A 22,945-nucleotide genomic window follows, 5' to 3' on the forward strand; every position below is an offset into this window, starting at 1 on the left:
TTATTTGACTGGCTTGGGAAATAAGACAAAATGTTCATCTGTTTAGTATTCTCAGGACAGACAATCCAAACAAGGAACTTTCAACAAACATTTGCAGTAATATACCTGATGCTGTACTCTGGGATTTTCTAAAAATTTACTGTGTTACCCACTTTCTCTAGACTGTAGGGTTTAGTCAGTGATTCTTTATCTGAACACATGCCTACAGATACAATTCTTAAAATCAGAAGAAATATTTCCTTTTTTTCCAATCTGCTCTTCTTGACATCAAGACTGCATAGACCAGATTGTTCGTACAGAAACCATCAACTTTAGAGCTGTAACTGTCATTGCAAATAGCACATGACAACAGGAGAGTGTAACATAACAATTCCATAACAATTTACAGCAAAAAGGCAATTCTAAGATACTCTTTTCTGCAGAAGAGATGGCACTTCTATTGTTTATGAAACTGTAAGCTAGCAAAATATCTAGTACAGTTTCTGTCCACAGTGTTCTCATGTTCATATTAGGCAAGGTGCAGTTGCATACAGTAAATGCTCTCCAGTTTTATGCTTTAATATAAATTATTAAAGAAAAAAAAAAATTCCATTACAAGATGGACTCTAAACTAAATGAAATATTATACAGATTCATAGAGACTATTTCAGTTATACTTTCTTACACTATGACATGATTAGTATTTAAAAACAAATCTTTTATTAAATCTTCCATTTTAGGAAGAGTCCCCCCAGATTTTATTATCTTTAGATTATTCTGTGAAATAAAACTGCAGGTATCACTACCTGAACAGAAAAAACTTCCCAGAGTTTTAACTGTTAGGGTATCAGCACTTTTTCTTCAATTGAACTCCCCTAAAAGGAGTGTTCAAAAATGGTCTAATTCAAAACTTCTATAGTTTCCACGAGTGAAACTACTGCAACTTTGGACATAGACAGGAGAAAAACAGCCTGTGTGGCTCAGTAGATTAAACTACGTTTCATAACAGTTTCCTTTGACATTAGAGCTTCTGCGAAACACTGTGGTATATAGCAAAGGCACAGATGCTCTAAAGCTAAGGAAAAAATGGTTTACAGGAAGGAAAAAGTATTGAGAGCTGATGAAGACATCCCACATATTCAGCAGGAATTCTTGAATATAAATGTAAAAAAGTAATAAAGTGAATATCATCAGCTATTCCAGAACCCATGTTTCATTAATATGAAAGTAGTTTCTGCCTCGATTTTAAAACCGTACTGCTTTACTGGAACATCAGAAGTTACACCAGGTAGCAAAAGAAAAATTCTGAAAGAGAACTTTTAAGTAATGAAGAACTTCTGTGAGTAAGTTTTGTTATGAATTCTTACACAAAGGCAAGTCATTTTGTTGTCATCTACTTATGAGCGGATATTAATATATCAAGTTGATTACGTGTCTGCTGATAGCCCCAGCACATTCCAGAGAGTCGTTATCCAGTGGCATCGGCCCAATACACATCAGCTATTGTCTGGGTAAGCAGCAAAGGTGATTTTATCTTTGTTGAGTCACATCAAGAGAGACAAGATTTAGTCTCTCACAGAATGGCTATCACTTATCTTTATTTTCTAGTAAACACTATCTTAAAAATGATGCTTGGGCATAGAGAGCAAGGCATAAAATGGAAGATGTAGTCTTTGCTAATTTACTGTATTTAGAAGCAAGATGGCAGTATTGCTGAAGATGAAATGTTTAATTATGTTGTTGTTTCCTCTGTCTAAGCATAATCAACATTACTGACCCACTAAATGAAGACTGCACTGCAAACTGCAGAAGTTCATATAAATGAAAATCTTCTATTGACTTTGGAATTACAAGCCTTTAATGAGACTGCAAGTTTAACCCCACTTTATATAATTAAAAAATAATAATTCTAAAGCATAGAACACATTTTGTGAGAGTATTATTTTCACAGGATTATGTATGATATTACAGTGTCTGGGAAGAACTGCTTAATTGGAAGAATCTTTTTCATGGCAGTTTTAGGGTAATGAAACTGTTTTACGGATGTTGAAGAGTTTTGCATTCAAATAAAAGGCATGGGAAATACAGCAAAAGATAAAGAGGAGCATTTGAAACTAATTAACAAAGGAACTGAATTGATACCTTAAGTGAATTCTAAGCAGAAAATAGGCCACAAAATGAGAGTGAGAAATACCAAACTGTGCATTACCTTAAGTGATTTTGCCAGTTGCATGTGATTATCATAGACTAGAATGTCTGCCGTTAGATTTTGCAGCTGATAAAGAAGACCTTTTTCTCCCTCCAGCTCTCTGTCTTCCACAGACACTTTCCATGTTGGGTAGGGACATTTTGTGCCATCCCATACCTGCAATGCAAATGAACTATTTCAATATACTTAGAGAACTTTAGAGTAAGATTTTAAATAACTTTTAATATTGTAATAAATTTGCTGTTTGATTAAAAATTGATAACAATAAGAAATCTTAATAGAACTCTTCGAGGTCCTTAAATTAGATTTTTACGGGATTTAAAAAAATTATTATTCCTTACAGAGTAATAAATCATTCTGCAGAGAATATGATTAAATGTTGACTTGAGATTTACTAATATTTTAAAAGAAACCCAAAATCAGCAGTAGCAAGACCTCAACTGTTTATCCAGCAGTTATAACTAATAGAATTTGTCATATGTAGAACACTGCATCTAAAAAGTTCTAATTCTGCTATAAGGGCTTTTTTAACCACTCCAGCTACAGTATGTGAAGACTTAGCACACAGTATATATTCCCCTAATTACTAATGTTCTCCTACATCAGTATATACCGCTAATTATTCAGAATGTATTAGACAAGCATCAGTATTTAACATATACTTAATAACAGGGATTCTAATTTTTTTTCCCAAAAGCTAAGTTCTTGATACATTGAAGTTTTGAAATATCAACAGAGTTATTTTTGAGCTATCAAAGTTACCATGAAAAAATAACATTACCAATAGACTTATCACTTTGGAACCAGAATCTTACTACTTAAACCAAACATTGACGTTTCAGTGATTGCTGCTTACGACATAGTCTGTGAACTATAGTTTCCCAAGTTCCTGAAGATACGCTCTTGTCAAAGACAGCAGAAATAATGGTCTGAAATACTGGCATAGAAAAAGAAAAATCTAGAGGCATTTGGATTACAAGACTGAAATCCTGCATTTCATAGGATTTCATGCATACAGGTTTGACAGGAGCTAATTTTCAGACAGTGTGTGATACCAAGGAATTTTGTCCTATGAGTTAGGCACTGCAGCGGGGGAAGAGATGACAGCAAAGCTTAATTTTTAAAGGGTTTCTACTCTTTATGCTTAACTGCTATGGATCAAAGGACCCACAGGAAAACATCTAAGAATCAACAAAGCCATGTGTAAATACATAGAGAATAACTCATGATTGAAATACTTATCCCAAATCAAGAGATAAAAGGAAAAACTATTCACAGTAAAAATGACCCACAACATTGGATTAAAGTTCCCAAATAAGACTGTATTCTGAAAGACCAAGATAATGAGGTGATACATGCTGCCACAGATTACACACACACACAAAAAGCCTATTATCTCCTGATCCTGTACCATAAAATACTTAAAACCACCTCTGAGAGGCTGCCCATTGCTTGAATTACCAAGCCTTTTCTAGAACTCAGCTAATGAAACAGAGTTAGTACATACATATTATGAATCTAACTCACACTGACAAAATAAAGAACCTAAAATTTGTCAAGTTTTATGCTTAGCTGGCACTCAACTTGGGACACTTTGGAATTCTACATGTAGAAGATGGATCTGACAAATGTATTTAAAAACCCTGAATGCTCCCTGTCAGATACAAGGATGACTGCTTAGCCTTAAAATGTCCTCTGCCAGAGGAATTAATGGGGCTAGCATCAGGGCACCTTTGGGAGGAATTTGTAAGGAATGGTTAGTTACAACCTTTGATCAACAAAACACTGAAATGGGAGAGACACAACGAAGCCTGTTTCTCTTTTCAGTGTACTAATTGTATGACATAGCTCGATGTAGGCATTTTAACTGACACACAGAAGGACGGAATAAAAGTAAAATACATGTGGAAGGCATAAAAGACTGAGTAATTTCTAGTGTGCATTTTTAGTCCCTGTCAGTTCAAACAAGAACATTCTCAGAGAAACGTTAAGCACCAACAAGTCAGTGATACTGTCTTTACATCATAGGAGCCTCAGGTGCTGTGCATATTCCAATTAACCATGTCTAATATTAAAGCTGTGCTATGGGTGATGCATAAAATCACTGAAATTTGTTTTAGTTGTCCTTGAAGCAAACTGCACTAGTTATATAAGCTTAGAGCTCAAAATAATTGTTACACTTTGCAGTATAATTAACTATTAATATAACTGATATACTTGGAATGACATGATAAATTGAAATAGTTACTACAAAATATATAATCAAAATAATGGTATAATGTTTAATGATTAGGCTGGAGGTTAGGAAGAAATTCTACACAGAGAGAGTGATTGCCCATTGGAATGGACTGCCCGGGGAGGTGGTGGAGTCACCACCATTGGAGGTGTTTAGGAGGAGACTTGATAGGGTGCTTGGTTGCATGGTTTAGTTGATTAGGTGGTGTTGGATGATAGGTTGGATGCGATGATCTTGAAGGTCTCTTCCAACCTGGTTTATTCTATTCTATTCTATTTGCAGTGGTATTGAATTTGTTTTGTGGGGTTTTTTTCTTTGGTTTTTGGTTGGCTGGTTAGGTTGTTTGCTTGTGTCCATTTTTGTTGTTGTTGTTTTGTTAGTGAATCAACAAAATAATCAGAGATCAGTCTACAATTTTTAAAAAAGGGATTTTGCCATGCTTTAAAAAGAAGAAAATTAGCTACAGCATACCAATCGTAATTATACTACTAAAAAGATGTGATAGGAATTAGAAATCTGAAAAAATGATCTCTTATTTGATCTCAAACTTTTACCTTCCTAAATCTATCCTAAGTTTCTCCCTCCAAATCATTATCTTTACTACACAAAACTGACAAAATCCACTTCAGATCTTACAACGGAGGAGAGTGGAAATACTAATAATTTAAGAAAGCACTTGTCTCTGTCCTTGAAAAGGGTCCTTCAATGCTGAACATATTAATGAACAACTTACAGTCCACAAAGTTCTGAAATTTGATGGTCTCATCTGACATCTATTTCACAAGGGATAATTAAATGGAAATATTTGTAACAGCTGCAAAGCATAGTATAGGATGACAATTAAGGTTTCTGTGTAGAGCATGCATTGTTCTGCACAAGAAAAATCTTTACTGCTTTAATTAAGAAATAATGTAGTGTGCTGTTTCTAAAAATGTAACAATACAGATTAATACAGTAGAACCAGTAACTAATTTTATGAAGTCATAAACCAGAAAATAACAAGCTATTCATCACTTACTTGTAAAAGGAAAAAAAATAAAAATAAAGGAGTTTCCTAATAGCATTAGACACACATCTAGAGACAAACCCAAGAAAATTATGCAGACCTCCTTTTTATATAGGTGATGTTATGGATCACCCTTGCTGGCAGTTTGCATTTTGTACATTCGGTGAGCACTGATCTGCGAAGTGCTTGGCCACAGCACTTAAAGAAACAATCAACAATCCACCAAGATAAAGAACATATACATTTTCTAGATAGTGATACTTACTGAATTAATTATATCCAGTCAATCTAGAAAAAAATATAAATAATTGCTGCTAACTTAAACACAAGGTAAAAATCTAAACCAATATTTTTCAACTTCAAGAACTCTTGCAATATTTACCTAAAAGTGCTTGCCATCCTAGAAAGCCTCTGTAGAGAAATAAATCATATTAACAGCTTTAAAGAGAACTGGGAATTTTGTATAGTTTTAACAGAAATAAAATGGTCAAGGACCATAAATTTGCTCAACCTCAAAATATTCATCTACATAACATTATTCAAACTGAGGGATAGGTCTCCTTGTTTGGAAGCAGAACCAGGATGTCTTAACAATAAATCTAACAAATTATTAAAAGAAAAAAAAAATAATCTACCTTTAGAAGAAAAGAAGATCCATCCACTTTTGCTTTTCCTATCAGCTGGCAAGTGAGATCAAAGAACAGCATTGGCTGAACACCAGACAATTTTGCTGCAGGTCCAGATATGGAAAGATTACTGGCTGCCCAAGCACGCAATTCTTTAACTGTTTTCACTTCTTCATCCGTGAAAGTGTATACTTTGCTAGAGGTTCGAGGAACTATTGGTGTTCCTACAGTTCCATCAAATGTCAAGGATGCAAATCCCCCACTGGTAATTCCCTGCATCTGTCCATTGTACTCCCTGATCTGTAATAAAATATGAGAAAATATAAGTGGCTGCAGTGGTTTGAAATGTTCGTGCCTTTCTGTTTGATTATGTGCATGAAGAATGGACCATTGATCATTTTTGTTCCTGGTGTTAATAGGAGAACAGAGTCAAAAGGAAAAATCCTGAGGCATGAGAAAAATTAAATTTTAGGTGTCACACACAAAGTTATCACAGAATCACACAGAATCACCAAGGTTATGGCAGAGCAAAGTCATTATGGATACCTGTTTTCTGTCTCTCACAATAGCCCTGCTTCCTGGCAGTATGGAACTGAAACAGAAAGCATCAGTTCTAGAATATTTTTTTTTTCTTTTTTTCCTTTTCCTTTCATAAAGCAAATGGTGACCAGCTTTCATCCCTTGAATTATGAATACAGCTTTCACAATTACTCTTATGTCTACTGCCCTGCATATGGCAGATCTGCTGTATCTTGCTGATTTAGCTGTGCATCTGCTACCACATAAAACAGTGTTCAAAGTCTGAAACATTCCTTCATGGATCTAGTGAGGTCTTACTGTTCCCTGCACTTTATATATACAGCACAGCACTGCACAAGTCATTATCTAGAAATGTCAAAACAGCTGTTTTGATCCATCCCTTTTTAATTAAAATTTGCTCACCAAAAAAGCAACAAGACAATACAGCATTTGTGAGACAATCTAGTTGAGGGTACCAGTGCTCAATTTTCAAATGGTAGAATATTCTACTGATTTAATGGTACAGAATCTGAAAAAAAAAAAAAAAAAAAAAAAGAAAAAAGTTCTGAACAGAAACATTTTTTTACCAAAATACTGCTGTAAGATTTATGTCTATAAAAACACTGGAATTTTAAAAGCACAAATTAAAGTATTCTTTGGAAATTCATTAAAAAAAAAAAAACACAGTTCAATCTTCCATTTACTTAAATATTCTCCAGATCTGACCAATGGAGCACATTAATTTGTGATGTAGTTTTTATTCACTCTAACACTGAAAAGCTTTACTTTTTTAACCATTAGGTTTAAATATTGAAAATTAAGGAAAAGCCAGTAACAAATTCAGGAAAATACTTAGCTTTATAATCAGCTTGTGCCCATTTACACATCTTCTGGAAAAAAACATTCCATGGTAACATTAAGGTATTATCTAACATAAATACATAGATCTACTTTAGTTTCTGCCACTGGCATCATATTCCATAGGTTTTCAAAATAGGTAACATCCAGAGGGGAGGAAAATTCCCTAGTTATTTCTTCATTAATTCTTTTAAATAATCGAAGTATCTTAACTTCTTTCTTACTAAGAATTATATCCTAGACCTCTAGCCTACTTATGACTACTTTCCAAATTTCCCAAATTCTTTATGCCATTTTTTGAGCATTCATGAGGCTGAGCTTGAACACATTAGTATCTCTTAGTATTCTCATATAGAAGAATTAAAACTAGCCTTTATGTAGAAAAAGGCACTTATAAAATACAGAATAAGTAACATGGTAATCCTGAAATATCGTAAGAAAATGATCAATGATCTTGAAACAACCCCAAATGTCCTTAGGTGTAGGCATGTGGAGAAGCCACTGAGCACTCTCAGAGGTAAAGAGCATTTAACATCATGTAAGTGAATAACAGAACAAACAGGAAAAGTAAATACAGGATGAGTTTTAGAACAAACTGTTTCACAGCTGGAAAATGACTTCTGTCTGACACACAGAACAGATGACAGCCAACAGAAATTCTCTAGGCTTGTCCTTCAAAAACAAATCATTGCTAAAGTGATGAGAAATGAACAAAACGTGCAAAATCCCTGGGCAAATGTTGTTTCATTATGGCACTAAATAAACTATAAAATATATAAACTATAATTATTCCAAAGTTAGATGACACAGTTACTGTTGTTTGGGCAAATATGGTTCGTTTTTATTTGTATGATGATAACCCATTCCATTGCCCTATTTTTCTCTTTTTATGCCTGAGTTAAGAAGTGCAGAGGTGATGAACTTGTGCTGTGCAACCAAGAATTTCTCATGTTTAATACCCCCACTTCATTTGCTGCAACTGGAGCTTACACTCATAAGAAGTTAAGGCACAAAAGGAAGAGAAGCAAATAGTATTAATACCACTGTGACAAAAAGCTAGAGAATTAAAATTTTGTAATTGCTGCAGAGATTGCATTATGCTGAGGAAGCCATATACATAAAGATTATGAGCGGTCACTCCCTTGTCTTTGTACTCCACATGTTCCATGAGTTAGGTTTGCAATGCAGTGTATTCAGGAAAAAAACCCGCCAAACACTTCCTAGACAGTGATTGTATCAGACAACTAGAGTAGGGTGTACAAGATGAACACCTAAATAAGAATGTGCTTCATTTTCTCCAGTTATCAAACATTAAAATGGAAATCAAATACCAATTCACTTCACTGGGAGAGAGGAAATAAATTCTTGTTTGTGAATCACTCCGAGGTAATAAGGAATACTACAGAAAAGCCAATGAGGAAATTAACAATTCTATTGTCATGGCAGGGCTTGAATAATAAAAGAACAGCTTAATACACATCCAAGCTCCCAAATCAAGCAAGGATAAAATATTAGATATTTAGTCAGTACCATCAGGTTGCCTCTACCCTCCCACAGCTTAAACATTAGGCATTAAGTCTGAAATATTAAGAGCATTCATAGTGAACCACAAAAAATACTTCCAAGAAAATTTCACTTAAAACAACTCCTTTCTAACCGTGAAGACAGTGGTTAGACAATTAGATCACAGACTTAGCTTTTATATTGGGGTTGGGAGACTCCCCCTCCTCCTCACCTCTGCATAGCCTGTGGTTGAAGGCCTGAACACAGTACTGCAAATCACTGAGTACTACAATTCACAAGGAATCATCATAAGAAGTCAAAAATGTACTTCAAGGAATATTCAGAAATGTAATTAAAACTGGATAATCTTTTAGGTCTTTTACTGAGACACTTAACATTTTCATTCTCTGCAACAAATACTGAGCAAATAAAATCATTCTCTACCCACAGTAATCTGCAAAAAATCCTCTCCGTTAAGTTATTAGCTCTGAATCATGGAACCTTGCTGACACCTGTGTTACTATGAGAAGTTATTCATTAGCAGATGAGAGTGCAGCTGGGGGCAGTCATTTTTAAAATGTGTTTGCTATCAATACCAACTTTTTTGAAGTCTCTCAGAAGCATATCTCAGAAAGGGAAACATGAATACAAGCTGGAAGGACTATCTTTATCTCTCCTCACTGGTACACACGGTTCTGACATAGTATGGCCTCTGCTACTCTGAATTGCTTTCATTCAGCAAGCTAAGAGAAGGTGATTAAGGCCTGAAGACAAAAGAAGAAAGAAAAGGAGAAATTGCAGACAGTGTAATTAGAACTCTAATTAGTCCATTTCTTTTTTCAACTGAGACTTGCAGTGCACAGCAATCACACATACTCTGTGTACTGGTTGTAATGAAAGAGAGGAAAAGGTCACCCTCCTCAGTTCACTCCTAGCAGTGAGCATGAGGTTTCTAAGAAGTCAGGTGTTTCCCAGATATGTAAACTTCCAAAGTTATTGTTAGTCTGGAGTAGCCAAACCCTCACCATCCAGAAAAAGACAACTTCATTACTCTAGATCATTCTAAGAGAGTAATTAAACAAAATGTCAATGTATGAGAAGATATGCATTGTGAGCAGTTGGGAGCCAGTTAGGGATGGAAACCACATAAACCAGCTCAGCTGTGATTGAACAAGTAGTGTATGTGGGGAGCAAATTAACAGATTCTGTCTATAAATATTGAAATATCATCTTAGGAGAATGATGAAATAACAATTGACAGGTATTTCAGAATGATCTCCTCAAAAATTTGATGCCAGATCAGGAGAATGGTGAGGCTTCTTACATATGCCATATCAACAGGTTTCCTTAATAAGTTTATACTATAGATAGACAGTGGAACCGAGACACTATCATATTTGCATAACAGAGGGTGCATACATAAGTCCCCTGACAGTGGTCTTTTTTTTTGTTTTGATCTGTATTTCCCACATCTTAAAAAAATTCCAGTATTAACCTCTCACACACACTCAACTTTTCAATTATTTTAATCAGGCTCTGTTCTACTTTCTCCTTTTTCACACATATGTTATAAAATAGGTACTTGTTAATAGGAACTTACATGTTCCTACCACCACTGACTTTCAGAAATTAGTGTATCTGTGTAACATTCACTCTGCTGGATTCAGACTTCCCCATACAAAGTCAAATCAATGAACTTCCAATACTAAAAACACATCTCGGGTACCGACTAGCAACACAAGCTTCAAAATCTAAAGATAGTTTCATTCCACTCTAATTATACATAAAGATGACGTTAAGGAAACATTATACTAACCCAGAAGAGGTTAGTAGTTGATTTCTCACTCAATTGCAAATGTTTGCAATATACAGGAATAACTGCTTTTGAATCTTACCAAATTATTTGTTAACGATAACAGTGGTACCTATCTCAATTACTGGATAAATTTCATTACTTTATACATTAATTGCCACATTGCTCTTTTTATTTTGTTCTCCTGCTACAGTGTATCAAAGGGTACACACTAAATATTACTGATATTTGTCTCTTTTGTTATTCTTCTGTTAATTTATTTTTAATTATTTTAAAGAAAAATAAAAGCTAGAACTATGTGCAGTTACCGTGCAAATTAATATGTAACATGGACAATCATATCTTTGGTACTGCTCTGCACTTAAGACTAGGTACAGTCCAGCTTTACAAGACTTCCATTTGTTCTCTCTAGTGTGTGGTCCCTCCTTCCTACACAGTTGCAGCAGGCACATGAAAAACATCCGGCAGAAGCAGTAGAAAAGCTACAAACACTGTTTCCTTCTTGGCTTTTGATACAGGTAAACACAGGGTAAGGAAAGAAAACAAAAAGAGCAGCAGCTAGAGCATATTGCACACTAGCAATCCCAGATGGATTATCTCTGCTTGGGTAACTCTCCAACTGATCTAAACTGCTCCATAACAGAAGTAATCCCTTAATGCTGATAATTCAAAGAGGAATAAATTGTACACTTATGCCACTTACATTCTATTCACCTACAAGTATTAGGACACCTAGTCAACTAGTTGAACAAATACTCAAGAAAAAAATAATGCTCTACTGGAATTGTCATAACCACATTTTTTTTAAGAGAGAGATCAGCTGTTTAGAAAATTTGGTATCACACAGTATCACAGTGTCACTAAGGTTGGAAGAGACCTCAAAGATCATCAAGTCCAACCTGTCACCACAGAACTCATGAGTAGACAATGGCACCAAGTGCCACATCCAATCCCCTCTTGAAATTTCCAGTTTTGTTCCATACCATAGCAATAGCTATTTTATAAATCAACTGTTTTATCCAATGTCTCCAACACGTTGATTTCAATACATGGAGAATTGAACTATTCCTACAGTCCTTGCACTGGAAAAACAGCAAGCACATAAACCTCTGACATCCTAGTACATACCTTGATTCTATGAAATCGAACAACATCTCCAACTTTGTAGATTTTTGGTAGGGAATCCAAATTTCCACTAAAAAGAGTACACGTTAACTTGGCATTTGATGGGTCCACAAGTGTTACAACTGAGCAATAATCTGTAAAACACAGAAGTGTTTGAATGAATAGGCAATATGCAGTTATTAATACATAGACACTAAAATTGGGTTGACTAACCATATGGCAAATTTTTTCTGCTATGACCTGTGTAGCTCTTCAAAAGTTAATTTAATTACAGGAGCACAACAACTGAAGTGCAGCTTATCTTGCTGATAATTAGCCCAAATAACTGAAAATGAAATGATTAAGCATAGGTCTGTGAACAAGGAACATACAAAACTTTTTCCTCTGTCTGTGACACGCATGCTATTTTTTCAGGTTTCAATTACTTCCTCCATAAAATGATGAGTGTATGCACAATCTTGCACTATCTGGTTCTAAGATTTCTTTTTGCACTGCCTTCTGAACAGATAATGAGTTCTGCATGTTCAAAAAGCGTATTAAAGCGTAAATTACCTTTCTTTCCAATGAAATATGTAAGACACATACTGCAAGGTTTAATCGCATAGCAGTAGATAGAAAGTATAGTAAGAATTTTAAATGTGCCCTTCTGAAGTTAAATTCTATTAATAGAATTTCATTCCATTAAGACCCTAAAAAGTAAACTCAAAACAAGATACAAATATGACAGGGCAAAACAGCCCAGGATAGAGTAGTATTTGCAGAAGATAAATGAAACCTCTGTTTCCACTTCAGCTTACAGAAGCATGTGTACTCAGGTACCTTACAAACATAAAATAGTGTACACTTGCTCTTTTGCAGCATGGTAGGTGGCTAACCTGCCTCAGAACTTTTCAAATACCTAGTGTCAACTTGGCTGTATGTTTAGAACCACAAACTTCCATATATCTTGTCCTTGTTGCTTTTAATCAAGAAAAGAGAGTGCTTCTCTTTTGCATGCTTATTATGCCACCATTTATTGAAACTTACAGTAAGTTCAGGGCCTAATTGCAACTTCTCCAGCAGATCAACACAGCAAAGACATAATAACCTGCTTTTTGTTTAACCTTGATGACAACCCTGATACATTTACATACACAACATTTTATTTTTTCATAAAGAGATAGCAATATTCTCAAACAAAAAGTGTAATTGTTAGGCATTAACAATATTCCATGATTTAAAAATAAAATTTCCTGAGGTCTGGACTCTTGAACATACCATTCCTATTACTATTAGTTAACAGTGGTGAAAATTTTGAAATAAAGTTAGTTTGTACTTTTCCACATTGGTATAACACTGATTTACTATTTTTCTTAGCATTTTTCTGTACTATGAAAAGACTGAATATATCCAGTGCTTTCAGACTGGAATCATGAATGAAATGATTCTGCTATTACTCATTCTGACTAAAACAGTATAAACTGTACTACCCAAAATGCTTGGGTAGCTCTCCAGTTTTGTAACGTTGTCAACTTTAACTCATGTTTTTGCTGTTCCAATCCTACTTTAAGAATGCAAGTTTTATTTGTACATCTGATCTGCATATAAAAATGCAGACATCCTGTTCTGAAAAAGGAACAGTACCTCTATGCACAGAATCCATTTACTTTTCCTGTAATCTTACTATAGTGGACCCTTGTTCCAACTGAAAGTACTTTGCTAATTTTTATGTTGCAGTTTGATAACAGCCAACAACAGAATCTCAACACTGTGAAAAGAAAGCAATTTGCAACTCTCAGGAACAGAATTGAATGAAGACTTGTATCCACTCTCTTGAGGTACTACGAATGAGAACACTGTTCAGAGAATTCTGCATCATGAACAATGGAACACACAAAGACACCACCATAATTCAGCAGGGAACAAGACAACAGTAAAGAAGCAAAAATTCATGAATTCACAATGAATAAACTTGTTAATGAATTCTACTGCTCCTATACAAACAAACTAAAACTGGCTATATAAAACTGAAATTTGAAATGACTGACCAGAAGTTTCCTGTTAGTGTGAGTTTTCTCAGCTTCTGTAATGGTAAAATTAAACACTGGAAGGCTGTAAATGAAGTTCAAGCAATTGTGGTTTGTGGGTAAGCCCATGCTGCAAAAGACCTGCCAACAAAAGGACTGAGGGCCACAGAGAAACCCATATTGGGAAAGGTAACACCCTAAAAGACAGTGTAACCCACTACAATAACATGGGGTGTAGAGACTAGGAAGGGGGAAGGAGAGGTGTCTGGAGTAAAGGTGAGACTGGGAAAGGTGGATGAAAGGTGTTTTCCCAAAGTGTTTACATGTTTCTCTTCTTTGTTTCTCAATACCTGAACGAGCTATAAAATGTTTGTGTCAAATGACAATGAATTAAAGTCTCCATGTCAAATTTGTTTTACCTGTGACAATGTGTCAACTCTCAAAAATAAACCCCCCAAACAAAAAAGCAAAACCTCAAAACAAACAAAACCCCCAACTTCTCTCAGATGTAATTCTACAGAACAGTTAATGATAATGCTGCTAAAGCAGAGTTTACATATGTGGGAACTGAACAAAAGTGTCACAGTGCTGAAAACAAAGTCAATAAAATCTCTATTGTGTGTTTTATGATACAGACACATAACTAACTGTAATACGAAGAGAGACTGTCGTATTTCTTTGGGTATGAAATCTAGAGGTTAATTTAATAGTTCAGCTGCAAAGTGTTAAGAGCAAAAAATGAGCAATTAAGAAGAAGTAATCACATGTATAAATTTGCAGTCCTCTGAGGACACAGGACAGCATTTTAAAGCGTGTTGAGAAAATCCAGTATGAGAATCAAGAGTGAAGTAACAAAAACATTTCACATTAAAATTACAGTCATTCTTTGACGTTGTGATTGTATGACCTTGTCATTATCATGTGTGTGTGTAGCTGCCTATTTAAGGGGGGGACTTTAACAACATCCCTCCATTTTCTGTGCAATTAGCATACTCAAAATGCTAATAGTCATCCTACTCAAATTAGTATGAAATATTGTATTTGCTTCATCTAGCCAGAGAAAACCATCCACATAAGTTCTCTGCCTCTGAGATTCTGGATATCCATTCATAACTAGCACTCCGAAACATCACTTCTACAATAAAACTAGAGATCTTCAAGCATAAACTTATTTTCTAAAAGAGAGAAATCATCATCCATCATGTCCTCAGTATGTTAGCAGCTCCTAAAAAATATATTTGCATACATTTCTAAGGTAGAAAGCATTGATCTTCCTTTAGACAATGACATAGGTATTCCTGACTAACATTTAAGTGGGAAACGCAATACCCAGGATCAGTAACTTCCTCCAAAAGAGATACAAAGGTTTTCAGCAATTTTGTTGGCAATCAGGAACTCTAATTAGAGGCTGCCTTCTGTTTCTTGTCTTTCAATACACACAAAGAAAGAGCAAGAGATTACTGTAGCAATTGATTCTTCCAAACATTAATACTGTGTTCAAGAATTACTGAAGCCATTCAATACATAAGTGTCTATACTAAAAGCAAGTAGTTGAACCAAGTAACTGTTCAACAAAACACAGGAATAAAAATAGTATGAATATATATATAATCCTATCTATGCATATATTTATGCACACAGATACTGAAGAAGCCCACCAGAAAACCTCTGAAGAATCAAACGAAGATATTTTACTTACTACAGCTTGTTATTTCTATCTAACATGGTGATACAGTCAAGAGATACATTCAGTAACCAGAAGCATCTGGCTAAACAGATGCTTTAATGCCATCATTTGTAAATTGTAGATCAAAGTAACCGTCTTGAGATTTCTTTATATTAACTATTTATTCAGCTGTTTAAGTTTTCATTTGCTTTTACAAGTTTTTTAAACTTTTATTTGTCTTCAATATTAGATGATAGGAAACAGCAATTATTTAAAAAGCAAACACACACAAACCACTGCGAACAGGAGGGAAAAGAATATTATTCTCATCATTAGCTCCAAAAGTAAAATCACTATGTTTACAGTTTTTCTTCTGTTCTGCCAAATTTAAATACATCCTCAATATTTTGATTTGGAAAAAACCAAACAGGGACACGATACTTTAAGGAACAAAATTACTGCAGATTTATCTCTACATCTGCTTCCTTACAAGTAGATTACCAGACTAGTTTGTTTTGCATTCTAAAGTTGGGTAACCTTTACTGATTAAAAAATTACTATTATAGTTGAAGTTGCCCACATACTAGAAAATACTTTTTTTTCCCCAGCTACATAGTTTCAAACAAATTCTGCGCTAAGAATGCTCATGAACTTCCATCATGGTCAAATATAAATAAAATAAAAATAAAACTGTTCAAGGCTTTTAGAAGTGTATGTTTTGAAAATGCTGTCCTTTACTAATTTTGACTCTTCAGAAACATTTTTTTTTCCAATAAAAGAGTTACCATTCATATACATGTCTACATAGGCTAAAATGAGATTATAATTCAACATATGGCATATGAATATACAGTATATATCTAAGAGAATACATGAGATGGAGGTTTCCTCAGGAAAATTGGCCATTATTTGTATGACTCGTTAACTAGTGGCAAGGATTCTTCTTGCTGTAATTCTTCACTGCATTATAGAAAGCACTGACTAATATCTGCAAGAAAGGGAGTTGAAGAAGCAGTATCATCACAGTGTAATGACCCAAAAGTTTCATGGTCAAGCACATAATCTCTGTCATTGGACACTATGAAGGCACAGGCTCTTTTTACTTGTTTGTATTCACTCATTTTGCTCAGGCAAAATGTCTTTGATCTTAAGGGAGGGGGAGAGAGGACAGAATCACCCTGTTAAAAAATACACAATGTCTAAGACTCTTAAATTATTCTGGAATGAAAGCTAGAATGTAATGTTGAACAACTTCACTGGACCTTTCAGCAGACAGAAACAACTGTTGTACCAAGCAGGACATGAAGTACTTCTTTGGATGGTTTTCAGAACACATAAAATTCTCATTTACAGGCATTCCAAACTACATGCCCTGCCCTGAAGCATACTGAGATAAAACAAATTTCTTTGGAATAAATAATAATTTATGATAATAATGAAAATTAATTTTATTCATCAGTGTTTTAACATTCATCTACTATAATAATGGTAATCAAAATGACAAACATTTGATTAAAGATTGCATAAACTGACAGGGCTAAATTAGGTACTACTTGCTTTCAAGTGATATCATACTGTAAAGCTACAGCCTTAACCTTTAATACATGTAATGAGGAATATCTCCTATCTAGGGACATATCTATACAGTGAATAAAGACCAATCTGAATTAAGTACAGTGGCTCAAGATTCCAACATGCACCAGCTTAAAGCTATACGGTTCTATTAATGCAGTGTCAGACAGGGAATGTATTAATTTAGGACTGTGACAGATCTAATGTGACTACAGAATTCCCTGGTGACAGTCATTTCACACCCTGGCAATTCAGAGCAATCACTGAGTATTTTAGCTCCAGATTCTGTAAAAAAAGTCCAAACCCAAAACTGAAAAAGTTAACTGTGCATTGAATGCTTTTATACTAAATGCCAATCAATTAAAACCGCTTAAGAGATTTTCATTATAAAGTAGGACTATCTTCATAAATAAAAAACTTTTCAAATTGTGTCCCTGATCCTCACTAATATTGTTGTGTTGGCTATTTTTAGTATTACCAACAGAAAATATACAGGAAACATATATTAGAAATTTATTTATTACATATAGGCAAGAACTACTGGATATGTAAACAGTAATTTTCCCTACAAAATTTCTACTACTTATGAAACTGAAGTGATTAACTGTCAAATAAGTTACAAAAACCTGTCCTTGTTCTTTCAGTGACGTATTACCTTGAAAGTCAGTGCATACAATTTTGTTGGTTTTATGTATCTGAAAAGAGTAATGTTTTTTCTTACTAATTCCTATCAATCAGTGCTTGTCTAAGGAGGATGTTCAAAAGCCTCAGGTCACAAAGTCTTGTTAAAGCACCTGGGTAAATGACAAATCTAGACCACGTAATCCTGTGAGAACTGCCCTTCCATGATTTACTCAAGAATAAAAGTAGTACTTTCTGCATTTGATTAATTTCCTCCTTACACTTTTTGTTGTCAACAATACGAACAAAGGAAACAAAACTCTTAAAAGATTTGAGAGGTTTGTTTTGTTCCTTTGCTTTTAAGACTGAGATTTAAACCTATTGTATTTGTCAAGAGGAAAGTACTTCCATTCACCACTGTCAATATCCTGAATTGGTAGATAAAACTTTTGAGTTGCATATAAACACAACTTAGTAATCTATTGCAATTACAGGCTGAGAAATCAGTGAGCCAAACTTTTCAAATAAAATGTACATATTCTCGTATCTAAATACTATAGAGAGAGTGTAAGACTGATAAAATTTGAACAAGTCTAGCATAAACAAGCCATCACCAGACAATACCACAAAACAAAGATTTTTGAGAGGCTCGCTATATTGACAGGTAGATGTCGTGGGCTGCCTGGGCAGACCAAATAGATGAAATCAATACTGAAGTAATTTATTAAGCTTTTACACTAAATCCAAAATACCGTTTCTCTGTTTTGTAAAGGTCTAGATTTTATTTGCACCTCTACAATGAAGTCTTTTACAGATGAGAACACCCACCCAAAGGAAGTGTTTTGTAAGCTTTCAAATTTGGTCCTTTGAAAAAAACAGAAAGACTATGTGTTATTATTGTTGGGGTTTTTTTTAAGATGGAGATTCTTCATTCTCCTATCTTCGAAAGAAACTTTTCAAGATTTTACTATACCATAAAGAACAGGGAAGTCTCAAAAGCCTGGAGACTTTCAGCATGTGTGCTGGGTTGACCTTAGCTGGCTGCCAGGCGCCTACCCAGCTGCTCTCTTACTTCCTCTCAACAGGACAGGGGAGAGAATAAGGTGAGTAAGTTCATGGGTGCAGATAAAGACAAGGAGACCTCTTATCAGTTACCATCACAGTGAAAACAGACTCAATCTGGGGAAGATTAATCTATTGCCAACAAAAATAGGGTAGGATGGTGAGCAACAAAGACTAAAACACCTTTGCTTTCCACTGCTTTTCCCTACCGCCCTCTTCGCTTCTTCATTCCCAACATCTCTACCTCCCTTCTTATTCCCCTGAGCAGCACTGGGGAGGATGGAGAGTGGGGTGTTGTAGTCAGTCCATAACAGCTCCTCTTCTCTCCTTACTTTGATTCCCCAAGCTGAGTCACCATCACAATCTGTTTTTCTTTTTGTTCAAATAGAAATACATTCAGAAGGGGAAAAAAACAACCACCTTAAAATGCACAGTATATTTATAATAAGAAGAAAATAATTTGATTAATTCTGAGTCAAATTCTATTGTGTAAATGAACTGAGCAAGGATATAACCTACCTCTGTGCTTATTGAGCACCTAGTGAAATGGTACAGTCAGCTAGCAAAACAAGCACCATTTTCAAGGAAAAGAAATGCTCAGTTGACAGAGAAAAAATTACCCAACTGTTGCATAGCTTCTACAAGTAACAAATATGCTGACACTGCATTTATAGCATGTTATTGACAAAATCTCAATGAAGAATTGCATACAGTTACACAAAAATCCTCTCCCACTAGAACAGGTGCAGGACTTTTGTACCCTTTTTTTCTTGTACTGATAGCATTAGCTTGATAAATACTTCCTTCATTTGATATCTCTACTAGTCTGCCTAAACTGACTCTTGATATCCCTTGCCTATTTGTTGTCCTGTATCCTTGATGCTAGTTCAGAACCATGGTCAAAGAATCACCTGAATTTGTTGGTCTGGTTGATTTTTAACAAACACAGTAAGAACAGTTCTATTTGGTGGAGGAAATTTTAAATTTCTTGCATATTAGAACATACCAGTTCCTTTGCTTACATATGGAGGCTTGAAGAATTTCACAACACCATACAAATTCACTATAGTTCCATCTTTAAGCTGATTTAGTGAAGTATATGCATATTTTGGTGCAACAGACTGGAAAGGGAGCAGAAGAAAAAAAAATTAGGGGAGAAGAAAAAATTAATTCAAATATTCACACAGAACATTGTCTTTTAACATCATTCACTCTTAGGTATCTTTTATTTAATACTAAAAAAGTTATCTATCTTACTCACCTTAGACTTTCTAGAAATCCATACATATTTATGTTCACAGGCTACTGAATAAGGCACACAAGACTTATTTCCATTTCTTTATGTGACTGTATCTTCCTTGCAATAAACTAACCAGTCAGCTTAAGTAAGTTGCAATTCATGGAATAGATGAATAAAAGTCATTACAATAAAAAATGATGTAAAGTAATTTTTTACTGATCAATTTTAACATACCCATTCAACAGGCTTTTCACAGCACATATGTTAATAATTTTGTAGTTCCTACTGGCAGTGTCACTGTACAGAATCACTGTTTTGGGGGGGCGAGTGTGTTTTACCTCTCACAGCCACTGAGTAGGTGATCCTATTTAAATAGCACCCCTGTTGGATAATTAAAGAAATTACAGACTTCCTTCTGCTGTTGAAGGACTATTCTCCTTTCATGTTAAGGTTACATTATACACTAATTAGTCTCTTTTAAAGGATACAAGTTTTGCCTAACTGACTGAAACCCATGGTTTTCAATTACTGCATAAGGGGGGACAAAAGGTGAAACTCCTTATAAAATTAACATGAAGCCAAGTTGCATCATTCTCAGTACTCAGTCTTTAACCTTAGTATAAAGAACAGTAAAATTTCATATACCAATTTTTATGCCTTTAATAAACCATTTCTTGTTAGACATACAAAGGCTTGATTGAAATGGTAATCAAAAGAAAATTTACAACCAGTATATAGTTTGATTTTAAAACAAAGGAAGACTCATATTTCTACTTTTTTTTTTTTTTAAGAACTACAGCTACCTTTCTAGTTCACATTTCCTAAGCCAACACACAGCTTATTTTGAGATCAAAATGAGAACTGTACTGCAGGTACAGAAAAAGTACTACTTCTTCATACTTTATTCTGCTTTCCAGGCACAAACTAAAAGCTAAACAAATGACTGCTGGGATGATAGTATGGCAGTAAAATAAACAGGAAAGAAAAAGATTTTTATGTATTCTTATTTACATGCAGTTAGTTTCACATGGTTTAAAGATATCCCAAATAAAAACTCACCATAGATAAGGTTTCTGAAGCAGCAATTCTTTTTGGGTTTGCATAAATCTGAGAAGAAAAAAACCAAAACCAAACTCTCCAATTACAAAATTGAAAGCATTGCAAGTAGAACAAAATTCGGTAACTCTAAGGCAAATAAAATGCTGTATGCAAGTAGAAAAGAATACTATAGACATTTTTGTTATGTGAATCAGCTCTGAAACTAGTAAAATTGTAAATAAAAAGTAAAAAAAAATAATTAAAATTACTCCAATTACACACAGACAGAAAGTACTGCAAATAACAGATGTGTGTTCTAAAGCTGAAATGCATAGTTGAGCATGTCAGGTCGTATCAGCAGAGCAGCATTTGAAAGTTGGAGGTCACAAATTCAGAACTGTGCTTCCTTAACAAAGAACTTAAATGGGTTTAGGCTTTGTACATGGCAATACTTAATGCAGATCTACTTTCAGTGACCTGTTACTCTCCTTTGGGGAAAAATGAAAAAAAAAAAAGTTGTTCAGGCAAACACATCAAAATGGGATATATCGTATTTCAAGACAGTTCCTAAGGTGTTAGAGCCATACTTATAAGCCAGACCTGTCCTCTGTGTTGAAGAGCTAAATGTGGTCATTTGACATAGTGCTAGCACATATCCTATAATGAGAAAGGCAGGGCTCACCTGTCATCCTAATTCAACACCGTAGCTTGTCTACCAGACACAGGGTCCTATGTCACAGCTGTCCCTTGCCTCTGCTAGGGAATCTGTTTTTGCTCTCCATACTCAACTGCATGCCTGAAGCTAGCATTACTTCCATTTGTTTATTTTAAACAGTCAAGTCAACAGCAGCAATTGAGAATGTGAAGCACAAAAAATTTGCATCATATCTATTAATTTTAAACATGTCAGTATATTAAGTGCCAGAAGCTCCATTCTGTGGTCAATGATAAGACAGGCACCTCCTCAGCACAACCTAGACATTCAGTGAGTTGCACATCTTCCTAGGGATTTCATTGTGTCATGAGGTCCTGCCATAACTCAACTGCATGCCTCATGCAGTGCCTAGAATTTAAGTGCATTTAATGTAGACACATTTGCTCATACTCAGGGCACAGTTTTGCTGTCTATTATCTTCCACGAAACATACATTTTCTGCCTCTATATCATTACCTGTTTATAACATCATGAAACAGTCTGCACTGTAAGTGTAATTAATTTTGTTTCTCATTATGCTGCATGCCAAGTTTTAATTATCTACAGAGGTCAATTCTGCCAAGAAAAAAAAAAAGCCTTTCTGAAATTAAAAAACCCCAGAGTGTTTTCTTACACAGATAAAAGTTCAAACCTTGACACTGGCATACATTTATTTTATTAAGTTTCTTTTATATGTGATTTTGTGTTTAAGTTTTTGTAATTATTTCTAAATGTTTCTAATTCTGATGGACAGGCTCAAATGAATCACCATATAGTATAATGCATTATTGTTCTCCAGTGAAAGTGCCTTATCCTTTTCACTGACTACAGAATAAAGTTTGTAGCACTGTCAGTATGAGTTCAATTCAATGCTATCATCCTTCTCTTTAACAGAAGTAGACAATTACAGTGATAAAAAAATGCAACACTTTCTTACCAGATGCCCATAACTATTGGGATAACTTCCATAAGAAATATCAGAAATACCCCACTGAAGTGTCCAACAAATGTTTTGAAACCTTAGTTTTGTTCCACATCCGAACCATCTTCCCCCATCTATAGGTTTCCAAATATAGAATAAGGTCCTAAATCCTTTGGCATTTAAGGTTTGTATGGTCCTATAACTTTTACAATACTAATCCTTAACCTTAAAAAGATGAGCAAATGTTTCT

General features: G+C 34.7%; 1 protein-coding gene across 1 annotated transcript in view; it reads right to left on the reverse strand.

Annotated features, from left to right (window-relative positions):
- Nucleotides 1-22,945, reverse strand: part of POT1 (protection of telomeres 1) — a 56,805-nt gene that overhangs the window by 20,555 nt on the left and 13,305 nt on the right. The window contains exons 5-9 of the mRNA XM_009900214.2: nucleotides 21,101-21,148; nucleotides 19,808-19,922; nucleotides 11,878-12,008; nucleotides 6,066-6,356; nucleotides 2,189-2,344 (exon numbers count right to left, since the gene is read on the reverse strand). Of these exons, the coding sequence (XP_009898516.1) occupies nucleotides 2,189-2,344; nucleotides 6,066-6,356; nucleotides 11,878-12,008; nucleotides 19,808-19,922; nucleotides 21,101-21,148 (741 nt within the window). The remainder of the gene's footprint in view (nucleotides 1-2,188; nucleotides 2,345-6,065; nucleotides 6,357-11,877; nucleotides 12,009-19,807; nucleotides 19,923-21,100; nucleotides 21,149-22,945) is intronic.

Source organism: Dryobates pubescens, chromosome 27 (genome assembly GCF_014839835.1).
Source record: "Dryobates pubescens isolate bDryPub1 chromosome 27, bDryPub1.pri, whole genome shotgun sequence".
Lineage (NCBI taxonomy): Eukaryota > Metazoa > Chordata > Aves > Piciformes > Picidae > Dryobates > Dryobates pubescens.